The sequence below is a fragment of the Sturnira hondurensis genome, unplaced genomic scaffold, assembly GCF_014824575.4.
Source record: "Sturnira hondurensis isolate 20B ecotype Veracruz unplaced genomic scaffold, ASM1482457v3 Scaffold0016462, whole genome shotgun sequence".
Lineage (NCBI taxonomy): Eukaryota > Metazoa > Chordata > Mammalia > Chiroptera > Phyllostomidae > Sturnira > Sturnira hondurensis.
In genome coordinates, this window is record NW_028089093.1 from 1,940,527 (window position 1) to 1,961,486 (window position 20,960).

At 38.4% G+C, this 20,960-nt stretch overlaps 1 protein-coding gene across 3 annotated transcripts in view; it reads right to left on the reverse strand.

The window, feature by feature from the left end:
* The window catches only part of CDK14 (cyclin dependent kinase 14), a 549,832-nt gene that overhangs the window by 380,028 nt on the left and 148,844 nt on the right, over nucleotides 1-20,960 (reverse strand). For all 3 annotated transcript variants that reach the window (XM_037066082.1, XM_037066084.1, XM_037066083.1), the window contains one exon: nucleotides 1,545-1,624. In XM_037066082.1, coding sequence (XP_036921977.1) covers nucleotides 1,545-1,624 — 80 coding nt within the window. The remainder of the gene's footprint in view (nucleotides 1-1,544; nucleotides 1,625-20,960) is intronic.

The following is a 20,960-nucleotide window of genomic DNA, read 5'->3' on the forward strand; positions in this document are numbered from 1 at the left end:
GCTGGGGAAGAGCATGCCAACCATGAGGAGTAGTGCGCATTCAATCCCTGACGCAGGACATCTTGCAGCATGTTTGGGGACAAACAGGTCATATGGTACTTGAAACTGAAGCTTTCAAATAAGAAATGATGTGACGTGATTGAGGTTTGTTAAAAGATTATATTGATTACAGACTAGAGAAGGGATAATAGGAAGGTAAGAGATGATGTGGAGAGAGCAATCAGAAGCTAGTATGGAAGTCCAAGCAAGAACTGATGACACCCAGACCTGGAGGTGGCAGTACGGACAGAAAAGTAGATGGACTTGAGACATGTCTTAGTGAAGTAACTTACAGGACTCCTTCACGGGCAGGATCTGGGGAGGAGGAACACTGGCTGCTGCTTTTACTAATATTGGGCTGGAATGATGTGAGTGATACCAGGTAGGGGGACCGTGCAAGTTCCATTTGGATGGGTTAAGTTTGAGATGACTGTTGCACATCAACTGGTTTGTTAAGGTTGAACCAGCCTTGCATTCCTGGAATAAACCTCACTTAGTAGTAACATATCGTCCTTTTTATATACTACTGGATTCAAGATGCCAGGTGATGGATACATGAGAATGTAGACACAGAAAGGTCTTAGCTAAAAAGAGGCGAATGTAGGTCACCAGCTTATAGTTGCTATTTTAACTCATGAAATAATAAATCACATTGAAAGTGTGCTCATTAGAGAGAAGGAGGCCCCTTCCCTATCCAAAATTCCCTAATAGTTAGAAAAGAAACTAGCACAAGAGAAAGGGAAAAAGCTACCTACTTGGAAAACCCAGTATCACAGAGGACAATGATTCAACCACTTATGAACTACTAAAAGCTTTGGTAAATTTAGAAGGAGAGGTGTCTATCTGATCTGGCAATACACAGGTCATTGATTAACTTTATAAGAATATTTTCAGCTAAATAGGAATTATAGAAACCAAACTGAAGTGGCATGAAAAGGAGAATGAAAGGTAAAAAAGTGAAAACAGAAAGACTTTCAAAAGTAATGTAAATCATAAAAATAATTGTAGAAAACGATCAGACTAGTAACAGACTACACTGAGTTCATCAATACATTGATAGGACTATTGCAGCAAACCATGGATATTTATACAGCATTGAAGTTCAGCAGAACAAGTAGCTACGGTTCCTTCAGTGAAAAACTAAACTGAAGTTTTACGTCAAGATAATCTGTACTTTTAAAAATGTAGTAAAGGGCAAGCTATTAACACTAAAAGTTCTGAAACTGTACTTCAAAGATTTTACTAATAAAAAGAGATACTTTATTATCTTGGAGTAGAGCTACTGCTTCCTCCCCACTCCTGAGGACGCAGCAGGGTGGTCTTGTCTTATTTAACATGACTTCATATGCTTGCAAGAGGTGCTGATCTTTAAACTTCATTTTACATGCTCCAAGAAGAGATGCAAGCATATAATTTAGAAACTCAGCCTATTCGGAGGACCATAATATTTAAACAGCCATGGACAACACGCACACACAAAAGCAGAGAGAAGAGGAAATGCCTACCTTCCCTGATAGCTGTAAAAGGTGTGCCTTCTTCTTCCTGCAGCCTGATGACCTTCAGGGCTACCAACTTCCCATTAACCCTGGAAGAAACAAAAGAGAAAATAAGAAGCAAATCCATGAAAATTTGTTCCTGTTATGGTTCTAATTTTTCTCATTGCAATATATATTTTTGCACTGAAAATTTGAGGAACTCAATTATGCCAACACAACAAGATTAATTTCAGTAAGTCTGGGAATTCTATATCGTCCTCATAAATATTCACACTTTAAACACTCTCATATTAAATATTCACTTGCATAACCTAGAAGTTAACTGAAATTTTTCTGTGATTCACTGGATGTTCCTTCCAGAATGAAACTAGTGCTTAACAAAATCACCATGTTCTGTCAGTTAGTCTCAGATCAATTGAAATCAAGAAGTCAAATTCATACTCTTTGTTTTTCTGATAGCACCTTTGTTTCTTTTGCTGAAATGTCTTCCTCTGAAGTCCTCAACTGAGGTGATTCAACCTCCAAGGACAGAAACTTAGCACTCAGCTTCCTCCCCTCCCCTCCCCTCCCCTCCCCTCCCCTCCTTTCTCTCCTCTTCTCTTCACCCTCTCTTTCCTCCTTTTCACAATTATTTTCTTACTAGAGCATCCTAAAATTATATTTGGTCTGACTGTGTTTTATAACAGTGCAACATCAAAATAAAAGTTATGAATAGTTTACTGGTACAAGGTTACACAAGACCTATCCAAAGCAGATGGTTCTTCCAGATGCAGTCTAAATGTGTATCGGCTCTAATTAAAAATAAGAATGTGCTAGGAGACAACTTTCTATCCAGTCAATTCTGTTCACAAAGACATGTCTACCTATCACTAGTCTCCTCGTTGAGTGCTCAACTCTCTCTCTACCTCTACGGGGCCTAGAGGCCTATTTTGCTAAAAAATAGGTAAAACATGCACACATTAAAAATTCTGTAAAAGGTATAAGACAGCATTTGATGAAAAGTAAATCTCCCTGCTACATTCTCCCTCAGCCACCCACCTGCCATTCTCTGAGTCACCACCTGCCATGGTTCATACTAACACACACACATACACACATGTACACAGGAGTGGGCAAAGCAGAATTACAGTTGTTCACGTGGGAAATAATATGATACTAAATAATACAAGAATAAACTCTGTTTTGCATGCTTACAATTATAACCCTACTTTTGCCCATCATATGCACACACACGAACATACACACATACATAGAATACATACAAATACAAATGGCAGTATGCCATACAGAGTACATGGCATATAGTTTTTATCACTTAATACCTATTTTGGCAACTTCCTCTTAAAATCATAGGCATGCTCCCAATTTTTTGCTACTAAGACAATGATGCAATAAATATTTCTGGATATGTAATTTCATCCACATAAAGATATGTCTGTAAATTCCTGAAAATGAAATTGCAAGATCAAAATGTACATGCACGTCTAAATTCTAACTCTGATGAACGTTGGGAAGTTATCCTGCATGGTCTGCACCAATTTACACTTCCCAGAGCAAACGAGAGGAGCCCCTGTTCCCGCTTGACTTGTACTACGCCGATTTGACAGATGAAAAATGGCTTTTCTTTGCTATTTAAATTGAAACCAAAGTGAGGTTATGAAACTAGCAAAGGAAAACTGGGTCTGAAATAAAGAATCTGAATGTCTCTTTTTAAGAACTGAATCCACTTGGCCTGTTTTTGCTCAAAAAAAGGCTATAGACACGAAACTTGAAAGGCCAAGGAATGTATCACAGCCCAAGCGTGCCAGTAGCCTTCCTCATTAAACTCATTGCTGAAATGCATTAGTGGTTACAGTGATCAAATAAGGATATCTGGTTATAAGGCTCACAATGTGCCATCTACATTGTGTTCACTTTTCCTTGAGTTTCAGCTGGAAGGTCAGACCTGCTGCCTTTCCACCCTGAGATTCTCCACTCTGAATACATCACATAAATATTCTAATCCTGATTGCACTCCAGGTACCCAGGTGCAGGCAGAACATTAACATGCACAGGGTTCAGCCGGAGACTGTACCTGTGTGCTCTTCGCTGTGCCCTTTACGACAAAGGGGAACCTCTGGCGGGGCCCGAGCCTGGGATGCGGTCACTGCTGACATCTGCACCGGTTTTTCTCCGCCAAGTTGAGCTCATCACTAGCTCCCTGAGGAGGAAGTAACTGATTCCAGGAATTGCTGGGAATTTTCCCTTCATTTACTGATATTTTCCCCTCACCCATAAACACACACGCACACACACACTTCCCTTGGGTCTGTTAATGCATAGGTACCATGAACTGAATCCCAGGATACAGGGAATCCATGTTTTTCAAAGCTTATATACTTAAAACACTCTCCAGACCATGAAGCTACTACGATGGTCTTGTAATACACTGAAAGGAGATGAACCTTCCCCAAACTCACTTTTTACAGGCAACTAGAAATGAAACAGCTTCAAGTAATCTCACAGACTGATGGGCATGATTTTTGTGGTGAAAAAAAATGTCTGAACATATTTACTATGATAACTGTGTAAAAGAACAAGATCCAGGTTAATGGGATTCTGATTCTGAAGCATAAATCCCCAAGAATTAAACCTTCAAGTATTAATTTCTGAGTTATGATAATCACAACAGAGACACTGAGACTTTGTTTATATCATATGAAATTAACATTTCCTTAAGATTTATACTCGACTATTAGCTCCAGGAGCAAAGGGAGTTTTTCTGTTTCATTAACTCTTATGTGCCCAATGCCTAAAACTGCCTGCTACAGAGTAGACTCTCAAAATATTTTATTGAAAGAATATTAATAATGTTAATATACTGACATTTCCTTCCTTATACCTGCAAGATAACTCAAGAATAAAGAACCTTACTCAACATCACTAACCATCAGGGAAATACGAATCAAAAACCATGTGGCATGTGACCTCACACCTGTCGGAATGGCTGTCATGAAGAAGACAAGAGCCAAAGGGCGCTAGGGAGGACGTGGTGAAAAAGGAACCTTCAGACATTGTCAGCAGCACCGTGAATTGGTCCAACCACTGTGGAAGATACTATGGAGGTTCCTCAAAAATTCAAAATAGATCTCCCATATGATTTGGCAATCTCCACTCCTGGGTACGTAGCCAAAGGAAATGAAAGGACTTTGATGAGATACATGCACTCTCACATTTATTATAGCATTACTCACAATAGCTAAGACATAGAAACAACCCAAACAGCCATCAACAAATGAATGGATAAAAAAGAAGTGATACACATACGCAACAGAATATTATTCAGCCATGGGAAAGAAAGATATCCTCCCACTTGTGAAAACATAGATGGACCTGGAACATATTATGCTAAGTGAGATAAGTCAGTGAAACACAAGTATTGAATAATATCACTTCTGTAAAATCTAAAAAAGCCAAACATATTTTTTAAAAAAAGTAAAATGGTAGTGGCCAGGGTATTGGGGGTGAGGGGTGGCGAGAGATAATAACAATGGGTTTTATGGGTATGCACTTGTAATGAGTAGTATACAAGCCATAGGGATCTATTGCACAGTATAAGGAACATAGACAATAACACTGTACTGTAATTATATAATGTGATAAATATCCCTACATCAGCAATCGTGTCCCAATAGATAAATGTGTCAAAGTAACATGTTGTACATCCACACTTACACAATGTTGCATGTCAAATTCTTTCAATTAAAGAAAATCATTGCTTTCAAAAATTTCAGAAATCTTAAATTCTTATAAAGTGTTCACATCTTTCACGTTTGGTTTAAATACTTATTTTTTCAAATTAAAGATGCAGTTTCTTTGTTTTTGACGCATGCAGATAAAAATATGTTTCATTTCCTTAAAGTTTTATAATTTAGAATGCCTTATTAACCATTTTGCATCTGACAGACTTGTTTCAAAACTCTCACTCTCCTTTAATAATATGAGCCCAGATCCCTTTATCTTCCTCTTCTCCAACTGCTTCATTTGTTTCCCATTAAGAATCATATTGATTATCAAGTTGCTCTTTAACCTAAAAGTCTGTGACTTTTTCTTTTTTTAATTAGTTTTCTCTATATGTCTAGACATTCACCAACTCCTGAATCACACAGTTCTAAAATCCACTAAAAATGTTAAGTCACTGGCTCCACTTTTGGAAAAGATACTTTTGAAAAAAACATTATGAATATTCTAACATTCAATCTCTGGTGCATATATTTTTTTAGCCTGCATACTTTTGGTGCATAAAACTTTAGCATGGACTGAAATAACTGAAATTCTGAGTTACTAGTCTAACAAAATGTCAGTTTTTAAAGATATCTAAGGAAGACAGCTGTTGTTCTATGAAAAACAAACTAAACATTGAGTCTAATAATTACCTGTGGGTTTAAAGTATTTTATTAAAGATTCAAAACATACACTTCAAACACTGATTTAAGTTCTTTAGAATAATTACAAAATTCAAATTGAATCAATAAATTAGAGCTGTTTACAAGAAAACATTTATGATTCCTCTTTAAGGAGTCTTATTAATTAAATCAAAAGCTAATGAACAGAAGGCAATCAAGTCTTGATTGGCAATGGAGACATAAATCAGGTAAATAACGTGATTAAAAATAAATACTTTAAATTGTGCTAATATTACCACAGAACATTCTGTTGGAGATAATTGTCAGGTCAGCGTCTAGTTGCTCTAAACTATACAGGGAGCCATTTTTATTTCAAAGATTCTTCCCTATTCTCTAATTCTTCCAACAACTACCATTACGAGTTTGGTCTCACTGCGAAGCTCACGTCAGGCCAAAGGATCAGCGACTCACTGCTCTAGTCTGCCCATCCAAGTGAACAAGCTGCCGAGTGCAGGAGGGGGAAGGGCTGGGGGAATGCCCAAGCCTGCACAGAGCTATCCACGCCCAGGGACACAGGGACACTGGGTGTCCCAGCCGAGCCACGCTGCACTGGACCCAGCTTTCAAAGCAGTTCTAATCACAAATGCCGCTCCCTGCCAACTTCAGAACTCCATCCACAGTTCTGTGTGCCCCAGTATGTAAATAATACAATTCTCTTGTGGAAGTGAAGTTTTTCATATGAATAGCCTATTCATTTTTTCACATATTCCTCCATTTGTTCAGTCAACATTTTGTAAAACATATAATGGAAAACGCCTCAGTTAGCTCAGGGTACATTTTCCAGGTTCAAAAGGTGACGCACAGAGAGAATTTCGTTACAGGCAAGCAACTCTCACAGGGAAGACGGAAGATTTTCCATTTTATTAGTTACCTGAAATTAATAGCTAAGTTAGTATAATAAAACAAAATTACAAATATTATCCAGGTCATCTTTGAAAATAGTGTCCATGTGCTAACACCTAGAAGAAATTCTGTCTAGAGGATATAAAGGAAATTAGGGCAATATACCTGAAAGAAATTTAATATACTCTGGGAAATTTAATATATTCTCCCTCACTCTTCCATTATGATTTTGCCTCCAGAGAAACTGCTAAGGAAAATAACACCGAGTTCAGGCAGATACAATGCTTTCATTTCCTTACTGTGCGGCTTAGAAGCAATAGAAGAAAATGTAGATTATTACCAGGGGAGTTACAATGGTAGGACAGAGTACATCAAGGACAATATTTCGGGCCAAATTTGTAAGTTTTTGGCAAAGTCATTAAAATATTTTAAAGGTTTTACTAGTAGCACTTCTGTTAAGATGCTAACAATGCTGTATAACCTACATATTCAAAAAACTAAAAACTATTCATGGCCTTGCTGTTACTACATTTAATTTTTGTTCACGTGTGAATGAGAAATCATTTCAGTACTATTTAACCTTTGCTGTTCTAAAGTATTCTAACAGTGTTATCTACTACACTTTATTCTCAGAAAATAAATAAGGATTTCAAGGTAAGTTGTCAATAATTACACCTTATCCTAATCATTACCAAAATGGTTATAGAGAGGAGTAGAAGAAGACTAATGCTATTTCTGTTAAATTTTTTAACAAAACCCAAAGATTGGTAAGAGAGTGTAATGGCCCTTTATTAGGAGGTGCCCAATAGTACAAAAAGTCTGAAGATTTAGCACAATGAGAAAAGAGTTTGCTCAAACAACTAACACATATAAAAGAAATGACCACTGAAGCAGACCTCATCGTTCTCAATGTCTTCAATGTACACACTCATAATACTTTGAAACAGAAACTTACAGTGACATCAGAATGTTCACAAGAGAGGACGGAATTATGTACATTCAACCATTTTAAACCAGTAACTTTGTACCTTTCCAAAAACAAAATATGTCAACAAAAAATTTGAGAGTCTTATTACCTTGCAGACAAAAAGATCCGTTCTGGCCTGATCATTTATCTTGGTTCTCTCACTGCCTGGAAATAAGTAGCCCCCCAAAAAACTCTGATAGAACTCACACTCCCCTAAAACGCCCTCCAAATGATTTAGTGCTTTATTACATTGAGCCAATATTTGCTTCCTATAACTTGTACCCTCTGATGCAAGTTCTGAGTCCACAAAGACTAAGCTAAACTAAATGTTCTACAAGACAGACTTTCACTTAACTAAATGCGAATATCCCACCTTCATCCAATAAATATTCATTGAGAGACAAAGATTCTACGCTTGGAATTAAGAAGGAACAACACAGACGTGGTCCCTGCCTGTACGTACCTCTCACCAAGGAGACAGGAATCAGGCATGTGACTACAGCAAGGGCTGAAACACGTCAAAGGGGAGCAGGAGGCTCCCATTCATCGAAGATGGGACAATTTGAGCATCACTAAAATAATACCCATGAGAGAAAGGTGTCAAATATGCTTAATGAGACTTAAAAAACTCATCAATCCTGGCTGGTGTGGCTAGGTGGTTGAGTGTTGGCCTGTGAATCAAAGGGTCGCCAGTTCTGGTCCCAGTCCAGCAAACATGCCCGGGCTGTGGGCCAGGCGAGAGGCAACCACACATTGATGTTTCTCTCCCTCGTTTTCTCCCTTCCTTCCCCTCTGTCTAAAAATAAATAAATAAAATCTTTTTAAAAACCTCATCGGTTATATCTGGAGGGTACTATGGAATCATCTCATTAGTTTAAAAACTGTTAATATGGAGAATATATCAAGCATTTACCCCTCCTATCATATATGTTCAGATCTCAGTGTAACCAGGTTGTTGACATGTGAAAGTTTCTCTTTACAAATGCATTGCATGTCACAAGCAAAGAAGAAATGACAGAATTTTAATAATACCATTTTGCTAACCATAATCATTTAAAAGATTAGTAAAAATTGCTGAAATCACCAAAAAAGGAACCCTATCAGATATTATGTGCCTCTTGATAGAAGAATACATCCTCCTCTAGAATAAACCCAAATTGAATCTGACCAAGTCTGTATCTATTTATTTAAAGAGAGAGGGGAAATGTTAAATAACATTATTGGGATACATCATAAAACTCCAAACAGCAGGTGATTCTTCATACAGGAGAAATGAATGTGTCTCTTAACAAATACCTTTCATGAAAAATGGGAGGGGAATCCATAAATTAAGAGAGAGATATCAACTAATTCCAATGTATTAATCCAATTATACCTTTCCTCTAACAGTGTATTTTGACAATGGCTATATGTATATTTGATGATATAAAAGAACTGTTAACTTTTTTTAGATGTGATAATGGTATCACACTTAAGTGTTTTAAAACAGAGTTATCTTTTAAAAAATAAATGTACCATGAAATAACATCATGTTTGCAGTTTGTTTCAAAATAATTGAGGGAAACAAATACAGATAAAACAATCATATATGGGTTGTCGATGTTTGAAGTCAGGTGATGGGCTCATTGGGATTTATCATAACTACATTCTCTACTAATTTTTCATTACAAGTTCTATACATTTTTTAAAATACCTAATATGAACTGGGATAAATTCAAGTAAGAAAAACTTTAATATGCTATTAAAAATATAAATAACATATTTTATTTTTTTAAAGACTTTATTTAGTTATCTTTAGAGGGGAAGGGAAGGAGAGAAGGAGAAAAGTATCAATGTATGGTTGCCTCTCGTGAGTCCCCTGCTGGGAACTGGCCTGCAACCCAGGCATGTGCCCTGACTGGGAATTGAACCGCAATCATGTGTAAAGAACCTATTTTAGATTAAATAGTTTAAGGAGATTCCTCTGAGAATATGACATTTAAGCTGAAATAAGAAATAAGAGTAAGCAAAGAACATTTCAGGCAGATGAAACAACCTGTACAAAACCCCAAGAGAACACGATGTGTTAAACCAAAATGTGAAAAAGAGTGGCCGGAGCTTCTTGGCCGGGAGCGGGGCTAGGGGTTGTGCCTAGAGAGAGGGGCTGGAGAAGTCCTGACCACAGAGGTCCCAAAGGGCCACAAAAAGGACTGATAGAAAACCACCAGAGGACCTTAAGAAAGGCAATGATATTAAATCAAGCGTCTGCAGCTCATCCACTATGGCATCAAGAACGGCCTGAAGGACAGAGCAGTGGGAGCAGGGGAGGTCAGCTGTCCCAGCGGTCCAGGAGGCAGATGGTGGCCACAATGAACCAGGGTGCTGGGGAGAGAGCGATGACAAAAAGGAAAGTGATATCCTGAAGGCAGAAGCAACATGTTGTAAGAATAAGTCAGATTTGGTGTAGAGAAAGGTGTAGAGGATGACTCCAGACTTCAGGTCGAGGTGGACAGAGGTACCATTTATCATTTAGTATTTGAGAGTTGAGAAAAAATAAAGAGGAGGAGATTTACACCAAGAGCACCAAGAGTCCTGGGTGGGAGCCGCTAAGTCTGAGAACAGCCAAGTGGAGACGTGAAGGGAGCATTGGTATGCATGGCTTTGGTTCACAGTACAAAAGTCTAGGCCGGGTATAAAAATCTGAGTTCCTTGGAAGACTTCAAAGGAAGTAACAACATCAAGAGAGAGCCAGTTTTCTGTCAAGGCAGGAGTGAAGAAAACAATCAGAAAGAGGTGGAGTGAATGCAATTTGCTAATCACAGAATACTGTTCTAGATCCAGAAAATAAGGAAAGAGTCTGAAGGAGAGGGAAAAGGGCAGCTCAGGAGGTGCGGTGAGAAACGTGGGGGTGAGGTCTGAGACACTGGCTGATCGGGCCGTTTCATGCCTTGGGCAGTGCCTGGGCAAGCAGTGATGTGAGGCAGAGGAGACGCCACGCTGGGAGTCTCTCAGAAGCAGGTGGAATAGAGGCTGATGTTTGGCTGCTGCTCAGTGTGGCTGCCCATGTGAATTCAGCAAGGCCTGAGAAGGGATGGGTCACCCAACTGCCTACCTCTTCCTTATCCATCAGAACACAACTAGGAACATCGACCTGCTGTAGGCTAGTAGAGAGACATGAGCAGAGCAAGTTAAGATGAGCCAGGTACAGAAGGTCACCACGGAAGAAAGCCTTGGGTGCCTAGCACCGGTCAAAACTGAGAACACAAGGACCCTGACCCCAGGGTAACCTCCCCCACCCCCAGTATATTGCTAGGCATGTGGTTTAGACCCCTGACCTTTCATATGTCTAGTCAGAGAGTTCAGACCTTCCCCCGGCCTTTCTTCCTCTGGCACATTGCTAGTCATGTGTTAGACCCTCTTAGAGGGAGCCCTTAAGCATTAAGCCCCCAAAGAATGAGCTTCTGACCTGCTTCAAATACATCCAGGCCTCAGTCGTGTTTCAGCTCCAGGCCCAGGAAAACAGCGAAATCAAAGGCACAGCTGACATCAGGACCAGCTGCACTGACTAATGACTCCCTGCTCTGGCACCAACCAATCAGTGGAGACCACAACCCTGAAAGGACACACCTTGAAAGCTGATGAATATTCTAGATTGTCCCCTGGAACCTCTCCTAAAATCCTCACCCTCGAAAGCCCTTAGCACAAAAGACTCAGCCTGTCTCCCTCTCAGGGGCGTGCCCACACCTCCCCACTTCCCCCTCATCCCCACAGGGAACCTTACCTTTACCATTCTCTCCCCTCAGCTCCAAGGGCTCATTTTTTTTTTTTTGCCTCTGTAACTTCCTTCCTGAGCCCATTTCTTCTACTGCTCACCCCTTCTACCTCTGGGACTTTTAACATAAGCTTTCTCTTATAGTTAGAGTCTTAGCTCTGAATTCTGAACAGAGGTCTTATGTGACTCCACTGGTCTAACACCTGGTGCCCCTCTCACCACCAGCAAATCTACAGCCATCCAGTCAACAAGCAGACACCCAGTATCCACAGTGGTCTGCTAGTCTACTAGCTTACCAATCTGACCAAAACAGAAATTAAGGTTATTTAGGCATGACGTAATTTTTTTATGAACTCCTAGGGCCACTAACTTGCTTCTAACTACTCAGAAATTACCAGAGCAATCAGCTGTCCCAGAATTTTCCACTGGAGGAGGGGGGATAAGAAGGGCACGCAGAGGAAGGGCCAGACCGTTTCCCCTGGCTCCGGTTCACAGAATCCACCTTCTTCTGTGAATATCTGGACAACTCAAGGCTGCTAACGCCTCTTCCATTTTTCATAGCTCCTCAAAGACTGACAGTGATGGGATAAGCACAACTCCCAATTTCTTTTACATCCTGTGAAATGGTCTTCTCAGGTCTTAAATCAGAATTCTTTAGAGGACCATGGTACTATTAAACTTCCTAAGACATATGATCATTTAATTCACTCCTATATGTGTTCTGTGCTTCAGTACCAGAAGCTACATCTTGGTAGCAATGATGTAAGCAAAACAGAAGGCAAGTTATTGTAATTGTTATTGTAAGGCAAGTTATTGTTCTCTATTGCCTTTCTACTCAAGTAGCATCTTTTGTGTGTAAACTTCAAAATGAGATTTTCCTGGATTTCCAGTGCTTCTTCTCCTTCCATCATTGAGCTGAACTGTACTAGTTATCTGGTCCAATGTTTGTTTGGTTTTAAGAGACTTTTATTATCCATTTTGATATATTAACCTTCAAAAGTTTTAAGGCAATGGATTATACACTTCTTGATATTTTTCTGGAATACCTCCAGATGCAAGGAACCATTCTGAGTGAGCAAATAGTCACATGATACAGCCCTTAAAGAAATTACTCACCAAAGAAATAAAACAGGATTGAACAACTAAAATGCATGAATTACATAGGTATCTTTATTTTTAAAAAGTACGGTCAAGATATCCAAGACAAAGAACGTTAACCTATCAAGAGAAGGCACAAAGCATGGAAAAGATGCCAGGACGCCCACGGAGGTAAAGGTAACTGGTTACACACACTCCCGGAATGACTAGAGAAGAACCACGCTTGTTTCATGGGATGAAAGGGTTTCATAAAAAATAAATAAAATGTCCATTATGAGGAGTTTTCACAGGTCAATATTTCACATGGCAAGATGTGAAGCTTACTGTGTTAATTAGTCCTAAAGGTTTTTATCTATAACTTACAACAGTTTATATCCTTAAATATATAATACCCTAAATATATAAGCACTCATATGCCCTGAAAACCAAGGATAAAGGGCTGGTGTAAAGATAAAGAAAAACAGAAGTTGGGAATTTTTTTCCATTTCTCCCTAGTGCCTCTCTGAAGCACACTCATCTGGAGAAACATATCACTGTGGTCCCTGAAAAGGCTGCATTTGACGTTTCTAGGGAAATCACGTTTTCTTCTTCTGAGGTCAAGTTGCCACTTCAGATAGATTTTTAACTTCAGTAGCTTTTTTCCCCATAGAAAAGTCTTTACAGAAGAAAGAAAAGAATAGATGTACTTCTAGACGATATTATTTTTTCCCCATCTTAGGCTACTTACTACAATCCCCAACTTACAATGGTTCCACTTCCAATTTTTTGATTTTATGATACTGTAAAAGCGATACACATTCAGTACAACTCATACTTCAAATTGTGAATTTTGATCTTTTCCCAGGCCAGCGATATGTGGTACAATAACTCTTTTCTTCTGCTGTGCAGCAGCAGCGAGATGACTTTGCCCAACTGCAGGCTAATGGAAGTATCCTGAGCACATTTAAAGTACATGTGGTTAAGCTATGATGTTCACAGGTTAGATGTATTCAATGCATTTTCAACTTTCAGTAATTCTACCTATGATGAGTTTATTGGGATGTAATCCCATCATACGTTGAGAAGCATCTATATTTTCTGCCCAATTGTTAGATACTATATCTCAAACTGGACCTAATAATAAAAATGAAATACACGCATTCATAGTTTTTTTAAAAAGCCTAACTACACCATCACAATCAGAGGGAGTCAACACGTGAACTGGCTTTAAACAAAAGACAATAAAATCTGATGTGCAACTTTACAGCATTTCAGGCTTCCCAGTTCAAAGATACGTTTAAGGCATGATGGTCCCCTTTCTCTCACAGAGTCGTAAAGGATCCCCTTTTTCTTGTAGAGACACACCTGTTCTGTGTCATTAGAGAGAAGTTGAGCTTCTACTCTCAGGGAAAAAATATCTCCAAGGAGTTACACGAGACGCACCAGAAAGCATACCTCACTGACCAACCAAGAGGCTTGAGCAGTCCCCAAATACTCATTGCCAAGTACTGTTAATCACAGAGATCTTGCATTTTCCATTCAAACACAGTCGTACAAAATTAAATGAAGTTTGAAACAGCAAGCCAAAACAATTAAAGCAGCCCTGGAGGGCCACTTAGTCAGGGGTATTCAGAGTTCAGACTGTTCCCAACTCAATTCTAATAAAAATATACATGCGTGCACACACACACTTTAAGTTTATTTTATAATCAGGAGAGAAAACTAGTATTTCCTTTTTGGGGGTTGGCTATAAAGGCCCATGAAGAACCAAAAATAAAATTATTATAAAGGCACAGTACCTTGATTAAAGGACCAGAAGACATATAAGTAAAGAGTATTATGAGTAGTTTTCATGTTCTCCAATAAAAATATATTACTTTTATAATTATAGAAAATACATTATTAAATATCTTTAAAATAAAATTTAAAAAACAACATAAAGTAAGATCAAATTATTTAGTTTGATTTGTCCTTTATGACAAAAAGGATTGGAGAACAATGCTATAGCATCATGAATTCCCTAAATCTAAAAGATAAAACACTAAGTAGACTGTTTTATGGACAAGCAGTAAAGGATTCAATTAAACATATAAAGTTGAAAACAACATAAATATATTGTTGAAACATTGTTTTATTGAAAACAATCAAAATATAAAGTTAAAAACTATCTACACATGTTGAAGATTAGGTTTTATATTAATTGGCTCTTTAGTAGTATGTAAATTAATATAAAATCTAAAGAACGACCATCATAAAAATTGTATATAATTGGTATGATAAGATCTATGCTAGTATTACTACTTCTAAACCATAGCAATAGAGACAGAGTACATACAAATTAGCCTAATTTGGAATGAAATGGTTGTATGCAGAGCCAATAATTTAGAATCGAGGCAGTTGTCTTTAAGTCAGTAAGTCAAACATTTGACTTGTGTTGATCACCCCTACCGTTGAAGTGCCTGCAGTGTGGCCGGCCCTGGCCTCGACTTTAGTTACACTGTCTCATTTAACCCCTGAAACACCTCCATGTGATTGATCCTATACTGATCTCCCCTTTATTAAGAAAGGGAGGCACATGTCTAACAACCAGAAGTGACAAGTCCATAGTTTGGATCTTGGTGTCCGACTCATAAGTTCTGTGTGTAGGAGCAATAATTAAAGTGTAAAACACAGAGGAAAGGCATGCGGTCCACACACTCATGCTGGTCCTTCCTTCAACAGAGGTGCTCTGCTTACACTTGTGATCAAATCATTTACTACTAAAGCGGTATCACTGTGTTCTAATAATATTTCACAAATGTCAAAGTAAATCAATGTATTTTACAATGGATTAATGTCTTTTCCAATTATAAAAGAACATATATTTATGGAGGAATAGTTGAAAAATACAGAAAATTTTTATATTGGTAATAGTCCCACTATTCAGGTAAATTCTTCAATACATATGTATCTTCTAGAGTTTTATTATGCATAGATTTTTACTAATGGCATTCTACTTTTATATTTGGGGGGGTTTTTTTGGTTACTTTTTTCTTTTGATTTAACAATACGCATATATCCTTTTACTAGACGGGCTGAAATAAGAACCCAGGGAAGTGTCAAGTTCAAAGAACTTCACACTTACCTTGTAAGGAAAATGGCCCCAGTACTTCTTTCCTTCTAAAAATGTCACAACTCCTGCATTTTGTTGGTGAAGCCAACCCCGTTAGCCAAATAATAAAAGCCTGTATGGCTCTGACAGTCACACAGGGGCAGGAGCTATGGGGCAGCTCCTCTGCGTTGACCCGGCTACAATTCAGACTAATGGGTGTGCTCCGTTCCCAGTGATGGAAAACAGCCCATCAAATCATCTCCAGGGCAGGTACGCTATAAACTGAGATGCATGATCTTAGACTTGGAAGAAGTGAAACCCACAGTATTCAAATGTCAGCTAAAGAACAAACTTCCTATGTCCCAACTATAAATCTCTATTCCCAAGGACCATCTGTCAAAGTCCCTTGTCTTCACACTTAAAGAGCCTGATGAGAGTGTTCCTAAACATTTTTCCCAATCAACCCTTAGTTAATGATTATTAGTTAAGCATCTATTAATAGTACTGTGACAGACAGGTCCCAAAGAATAAGATATGTAAAACTGACCCTTGAACCACACAAATTTGAACTACACAGTCGTAAACAAAAAAATTTCAGTGACATTAAAATCTAGCTTACTAAGAAATTTAATTTCCACTCAGTGAGAAGACAGAATGTAGCCACTCTGAGGAGGAGCCCTGTTGGATGACTTTGCCTTGTACTGAATGGCTTTCTTGGAGTCTGGCTTCAGTAAACTCCACATGCTGTAGCTGTTTCCTGGTTTAAGCAAACAAGAACTAAACCAGGAAACAGCTACAGATAGGAGAGATCACATCAGCTTCCCCTGTTAGAACAATTTCTTTAACTAAGAAATCACAAAAGTCAGCTTTCCCAAATGTTCCCCCTTTGTGTGTATCAATCTTCCCAGTCATTAACAGAAAGCCTTCTGATGTGACCTTCATTCAAGTTCAAAATGAGTGTTGGGAGGAGTAAAGTCACTGGCTTCAGGGGCAACATTTACTCAAAAGCAGTTAGTTATTTGCTCAGTTTTCAAGGAAAAAGAGGAATAAATACAACGGTCATCACTCTTCTCCAACGAAGCAGATGGGAAATCATCAGCAGTCACCCACTGAGGACCTGTTCCGTGACAGAACCATATATACAAATCCGGATCCAGAAAATAAATGTGACTTCAGCTAGTGTAACAGTTACCTTATAATAAGTTTTTTAAAATGAGTAGTGTATCTGTAAATTGGGTAAACTGCACACAAATATCTAAACTTTCTCTGTCAAATATCTGTAGATATTTAGTCAGTAATTACCATTTATCTTTTTCCTAAGATTTTATGTATACACTTTCCTTATTAAAAATTGAATGTATCTAAATATAAAATTACTATAAAACCAATAACCTGTGTCCATGGTGGATAAAGAACTGTGTCTGGTTATAACACATACAATGACTTTTCCTCTTTTCCTTTTGTTTTTAAATACACAAATTTTTCAAGAAAATGCATTCCTTATTTTCTTATTTTCACCACAATCTTAAAAATCCTGACCACTAATTAGTCAAGTGAAATTCAGATTATGAATTTCAGAAAGTGAGAAAACAAGATTAATCATGTGTCAGATAAGCATGCAATCGCTATGCTACAAAACTCACTCATTTTGAGTCACCGAGGAGAAAGCGTGGCTGAATTGCAGAGGATATTTTTCAAAAACAGGGAGATCAACTTATCTGGATAGATGGAATGGCTCCAATTCTGAAGCACAGTAAGAAAATGACAGATGAGAGGTTGAGACACCGGTTTTCTGTGCTGCTCCATTACTGCTCAGGCATATAAACGTGACCCCCTCATTCAGCCTGTCGACTCTACATTTTCTTTTTCATATATATATATGTGTGTGTGGTGTGTATGTTCATGGATTATGTAAATATATGTAACACAATAGAAAGGTTTTGAAAAGTAGCAAGTGATATATATAGATATATATATATACACACACACACACACATATATACATATGGCTGTAAAGACTGACTATTAATGGCTCCTAGTATTGTTCCTATTTAGAGATCTGACCATGTTAGCTTCCACAGTTGCATTTTTGATGAAGCATCATCCACATAATCATTTTTATTAGACAAAATAAGCTTAAATATGTTTGTTCTCCCCAAGTCTTATCAGTTAAATAAAACTGATCATTTTTTAACAGGAGAGTCAATGGTAAATTACCTCAGGTAACATCAACCACCACAAAAATTATTTATAAATTAATTAAGTCATCTAAAAGTTTGTGTGAATAAATACATACAACAATATAAATGTACTTACTTAAATACGAATACATAAGGAAGTGGCTAAAAATAAGAACAAAGACTGAAAATCTGGCAAGACTTTCTAATAGCTTAGCAGGTAGAGACAATCATTTTTTCCTCTTAATTTAAATTTGAAGGCTTAACTACATTCACAGCCAATGTTGGGCATATGCTTGGGAGGCGGGGCTCAAGAGTGCTGAGTTCCTGACTTACTCAAACACCTATTTCAAAGAATTTTACTTTTCAGTGTACTGTTCTTGCTATCATATTAGATATTAGTTCCTCCATCACTTAAGAGAAGGATAAAAGGTTGTCAAGGTGCTGGCAAATCAGGAGTTGCGTTTGCCATCTGAGAGGAATGAAAAGGTAGTGAGAGGAATGGGTGCCATCCAACCTTGGGCTGAGGCGCACAATGAAAAGGCAGCCATGGAACGAAAACCTTGTCCAAAGTAAACACGTGCAACAGGGGGAAAGGGGAACAGCAAGTGTTGGATTTCATTCAGGCGCCTACTCTAGGCGCCTACTCTAGGGAAAGCCACAAATCACTTGGGTGAAATGGGGCAGAGGGGACCCCTGTGATGTCACTGTGCGGTTGCCTAGAACAGCAGGGAAGATGGATGACAAATAACTGAAATGTCAACTCTGGCACTCAGGAAGTACGAGAATCATGGGAGAAACTAGCTATATACACCCAGAATTGACCACTGATGAAAGGCTAGAGAATAGGTTTTAATTTCAAATTTCAAGTTTTCCCCCACAAAAAGAAGGAAACAAAAAGTGTAACTCAGCTCCCTAGTTGGAATAGACTGGGTCTGAACCTTGGTTCTGCCACTTAGCTGTGTGATCACAGGCGAGCTACCCAAACTTAATGGGCCTCAGTTTCTCAGTCTGTAAAATGGGAAACAGTCTTATTTCAAAGATGTTTCTAGGACTGTTATTAGAAACAAATAAAAAATAGCTGATACTCACTGACCATGTACTATATGGGACACAACATCCTGAACACACTCCAAACATATAAATTCACAGGTATTCCTCACAGCTGTATGAAATCAATTAGCCCTGTTTTTATAGGTGAACAAACAAAGCTTAACTCAGTATTCAATAAATATCAACTTTATTTTATAACCCTAAATTACAAGAGAAAGGTAACACCAAAAAAAAGAAAAGACCCACAAAAATGATATTGTTATCTAAAAATCACAACTAGTATCAACAGAGTAACAGGGGCCAGGAAGGGACTCCAACGTTCTACACCACAGGTGGCAAACACAAGGCCCGTGGGCCAAATCCGGCCTAGCACCTTGTTTCTACCCAACGGCAGCGCCGAGCTCCTTGCCTCCCAGTTAAGGAGTAGTTACATTTATACAGTCCTAAGGTTACATTCGGCCATTTGAAGGCACCTGCAAGGCTGATGTGGCCCCCAGTGAAAATTAGTTTGACACCCCTGTTCTACACAGAGTTCAATGAGGTAACTGAAGTTTTAAAGAACTCAAATAAAGAGAGAGATTTCAGAAGGATGATATTCTTACAGATCTAAGTCCTAAATGAGATGAAGCTGGCAATAAACACAGCTATTTTCGATGTATGTATTATTAGAACAAGAAAGGGGGAGACTAATTATTTGTGACGTATGAAATAGTTCAAGTGACAGAGGAAACAGAGCTCCTCAGATTTCTAAATCAAGATCGTATTCTTCAAGTGTTTTCTTTAATCATTTTCTCTCTCCCTTTTTACCAACTCCTTTGTTATAATCTATGTCACACTCACTTCTTTCCCATTTAGTTTTAAAGTAAAACAACAACAGAAAATTGCCTCTCTCCCTTATTCTTAATCTTTCTGTCCTTGCCTCAATTCTCAAAGTAATACCTTGCGCTCCAGTCTCCACTTCCACCATCCCTTTCTCTCTCTCTTCAACCCAAAGTAAGGAGGTCGCTTTTCCCACTGATCCTCCACACACATTTTTAGGAAAAACCTTCCCAATTGCAAATTTAATGGATTCTTCTGAGATTCATCTGATTTGACCTTGCTGAAAACTTGACCTCATCACCCACAGTCTTCCGCAACTCTCTTCCCTCCTTGGTACTGGCCTGGTTCTCTCGTTACCTCTCCAGCAATCTCTCTCACCTTCTTTGGTTCATCCTTTGTCGAATTTGAAATGCTTGTGTTCTGTTATTCCATCTCTTCTATTTTGCTCAGAGATGAGATATATTCCATTTTAATTTAAAAATCCTCTATGCTTTACTTTGGGCACAGTCCCAAGGGCCCTCAAGCCTCCAGAGCTTAACCTGAAACTCTCCCTGGAACAAGAAGTGAAACTCAGTTAAACCTAGCCCACTGTCTTCCCATTAGGAACGCAGCTTCCTCTGGGATCCCCAGTAGCGCTCCTTTGTAAGTTTTACTTGGTTTCTCAGTATCCCCACTTCCCTGTTCCTTCTCCTGAAAGGTTTCATCAGAGGCACAACAGAAGCCTTTGGTTGCTTTTCTGCTTCCTCAGGGGCTTTTCCGTTTGTCTGTATCTGTGCTGGCTGCTAAGCTGCTTCCGAATTCTCTCTTGTCTCACCCATCAGGCCAATTAGGAATGACTTCTTTCTTCTCTGTTGAGTTACCACAGGGCTTTCAACTGTTAACCAAAGTTCCTAGTGTTTACAATTTTCCACAGTTTCAGGTAATGCTGGTGGATCAAGAGGACCATTGACTTAAATCCTTGAAACAGAGAGAATTAAAAATACAGCAATTCCAAGGAGATCATTTTGAACTAGAGGTAGAATGATCTTTTAAGTTTGCAAAGAATTTGTTTACATAGGGAAAAAGATGTCTGTTTTCCTGACTCAACCATTAAGCATGAAAAATGTCTCATGCCTGAAATCTTTAAAATAATTTCCTTTCTGTCTGAGATTTTTTTTTAAGCTCAGATGTTTTTCTGGCTAGAAGGCAGAGTTTGTTTTACC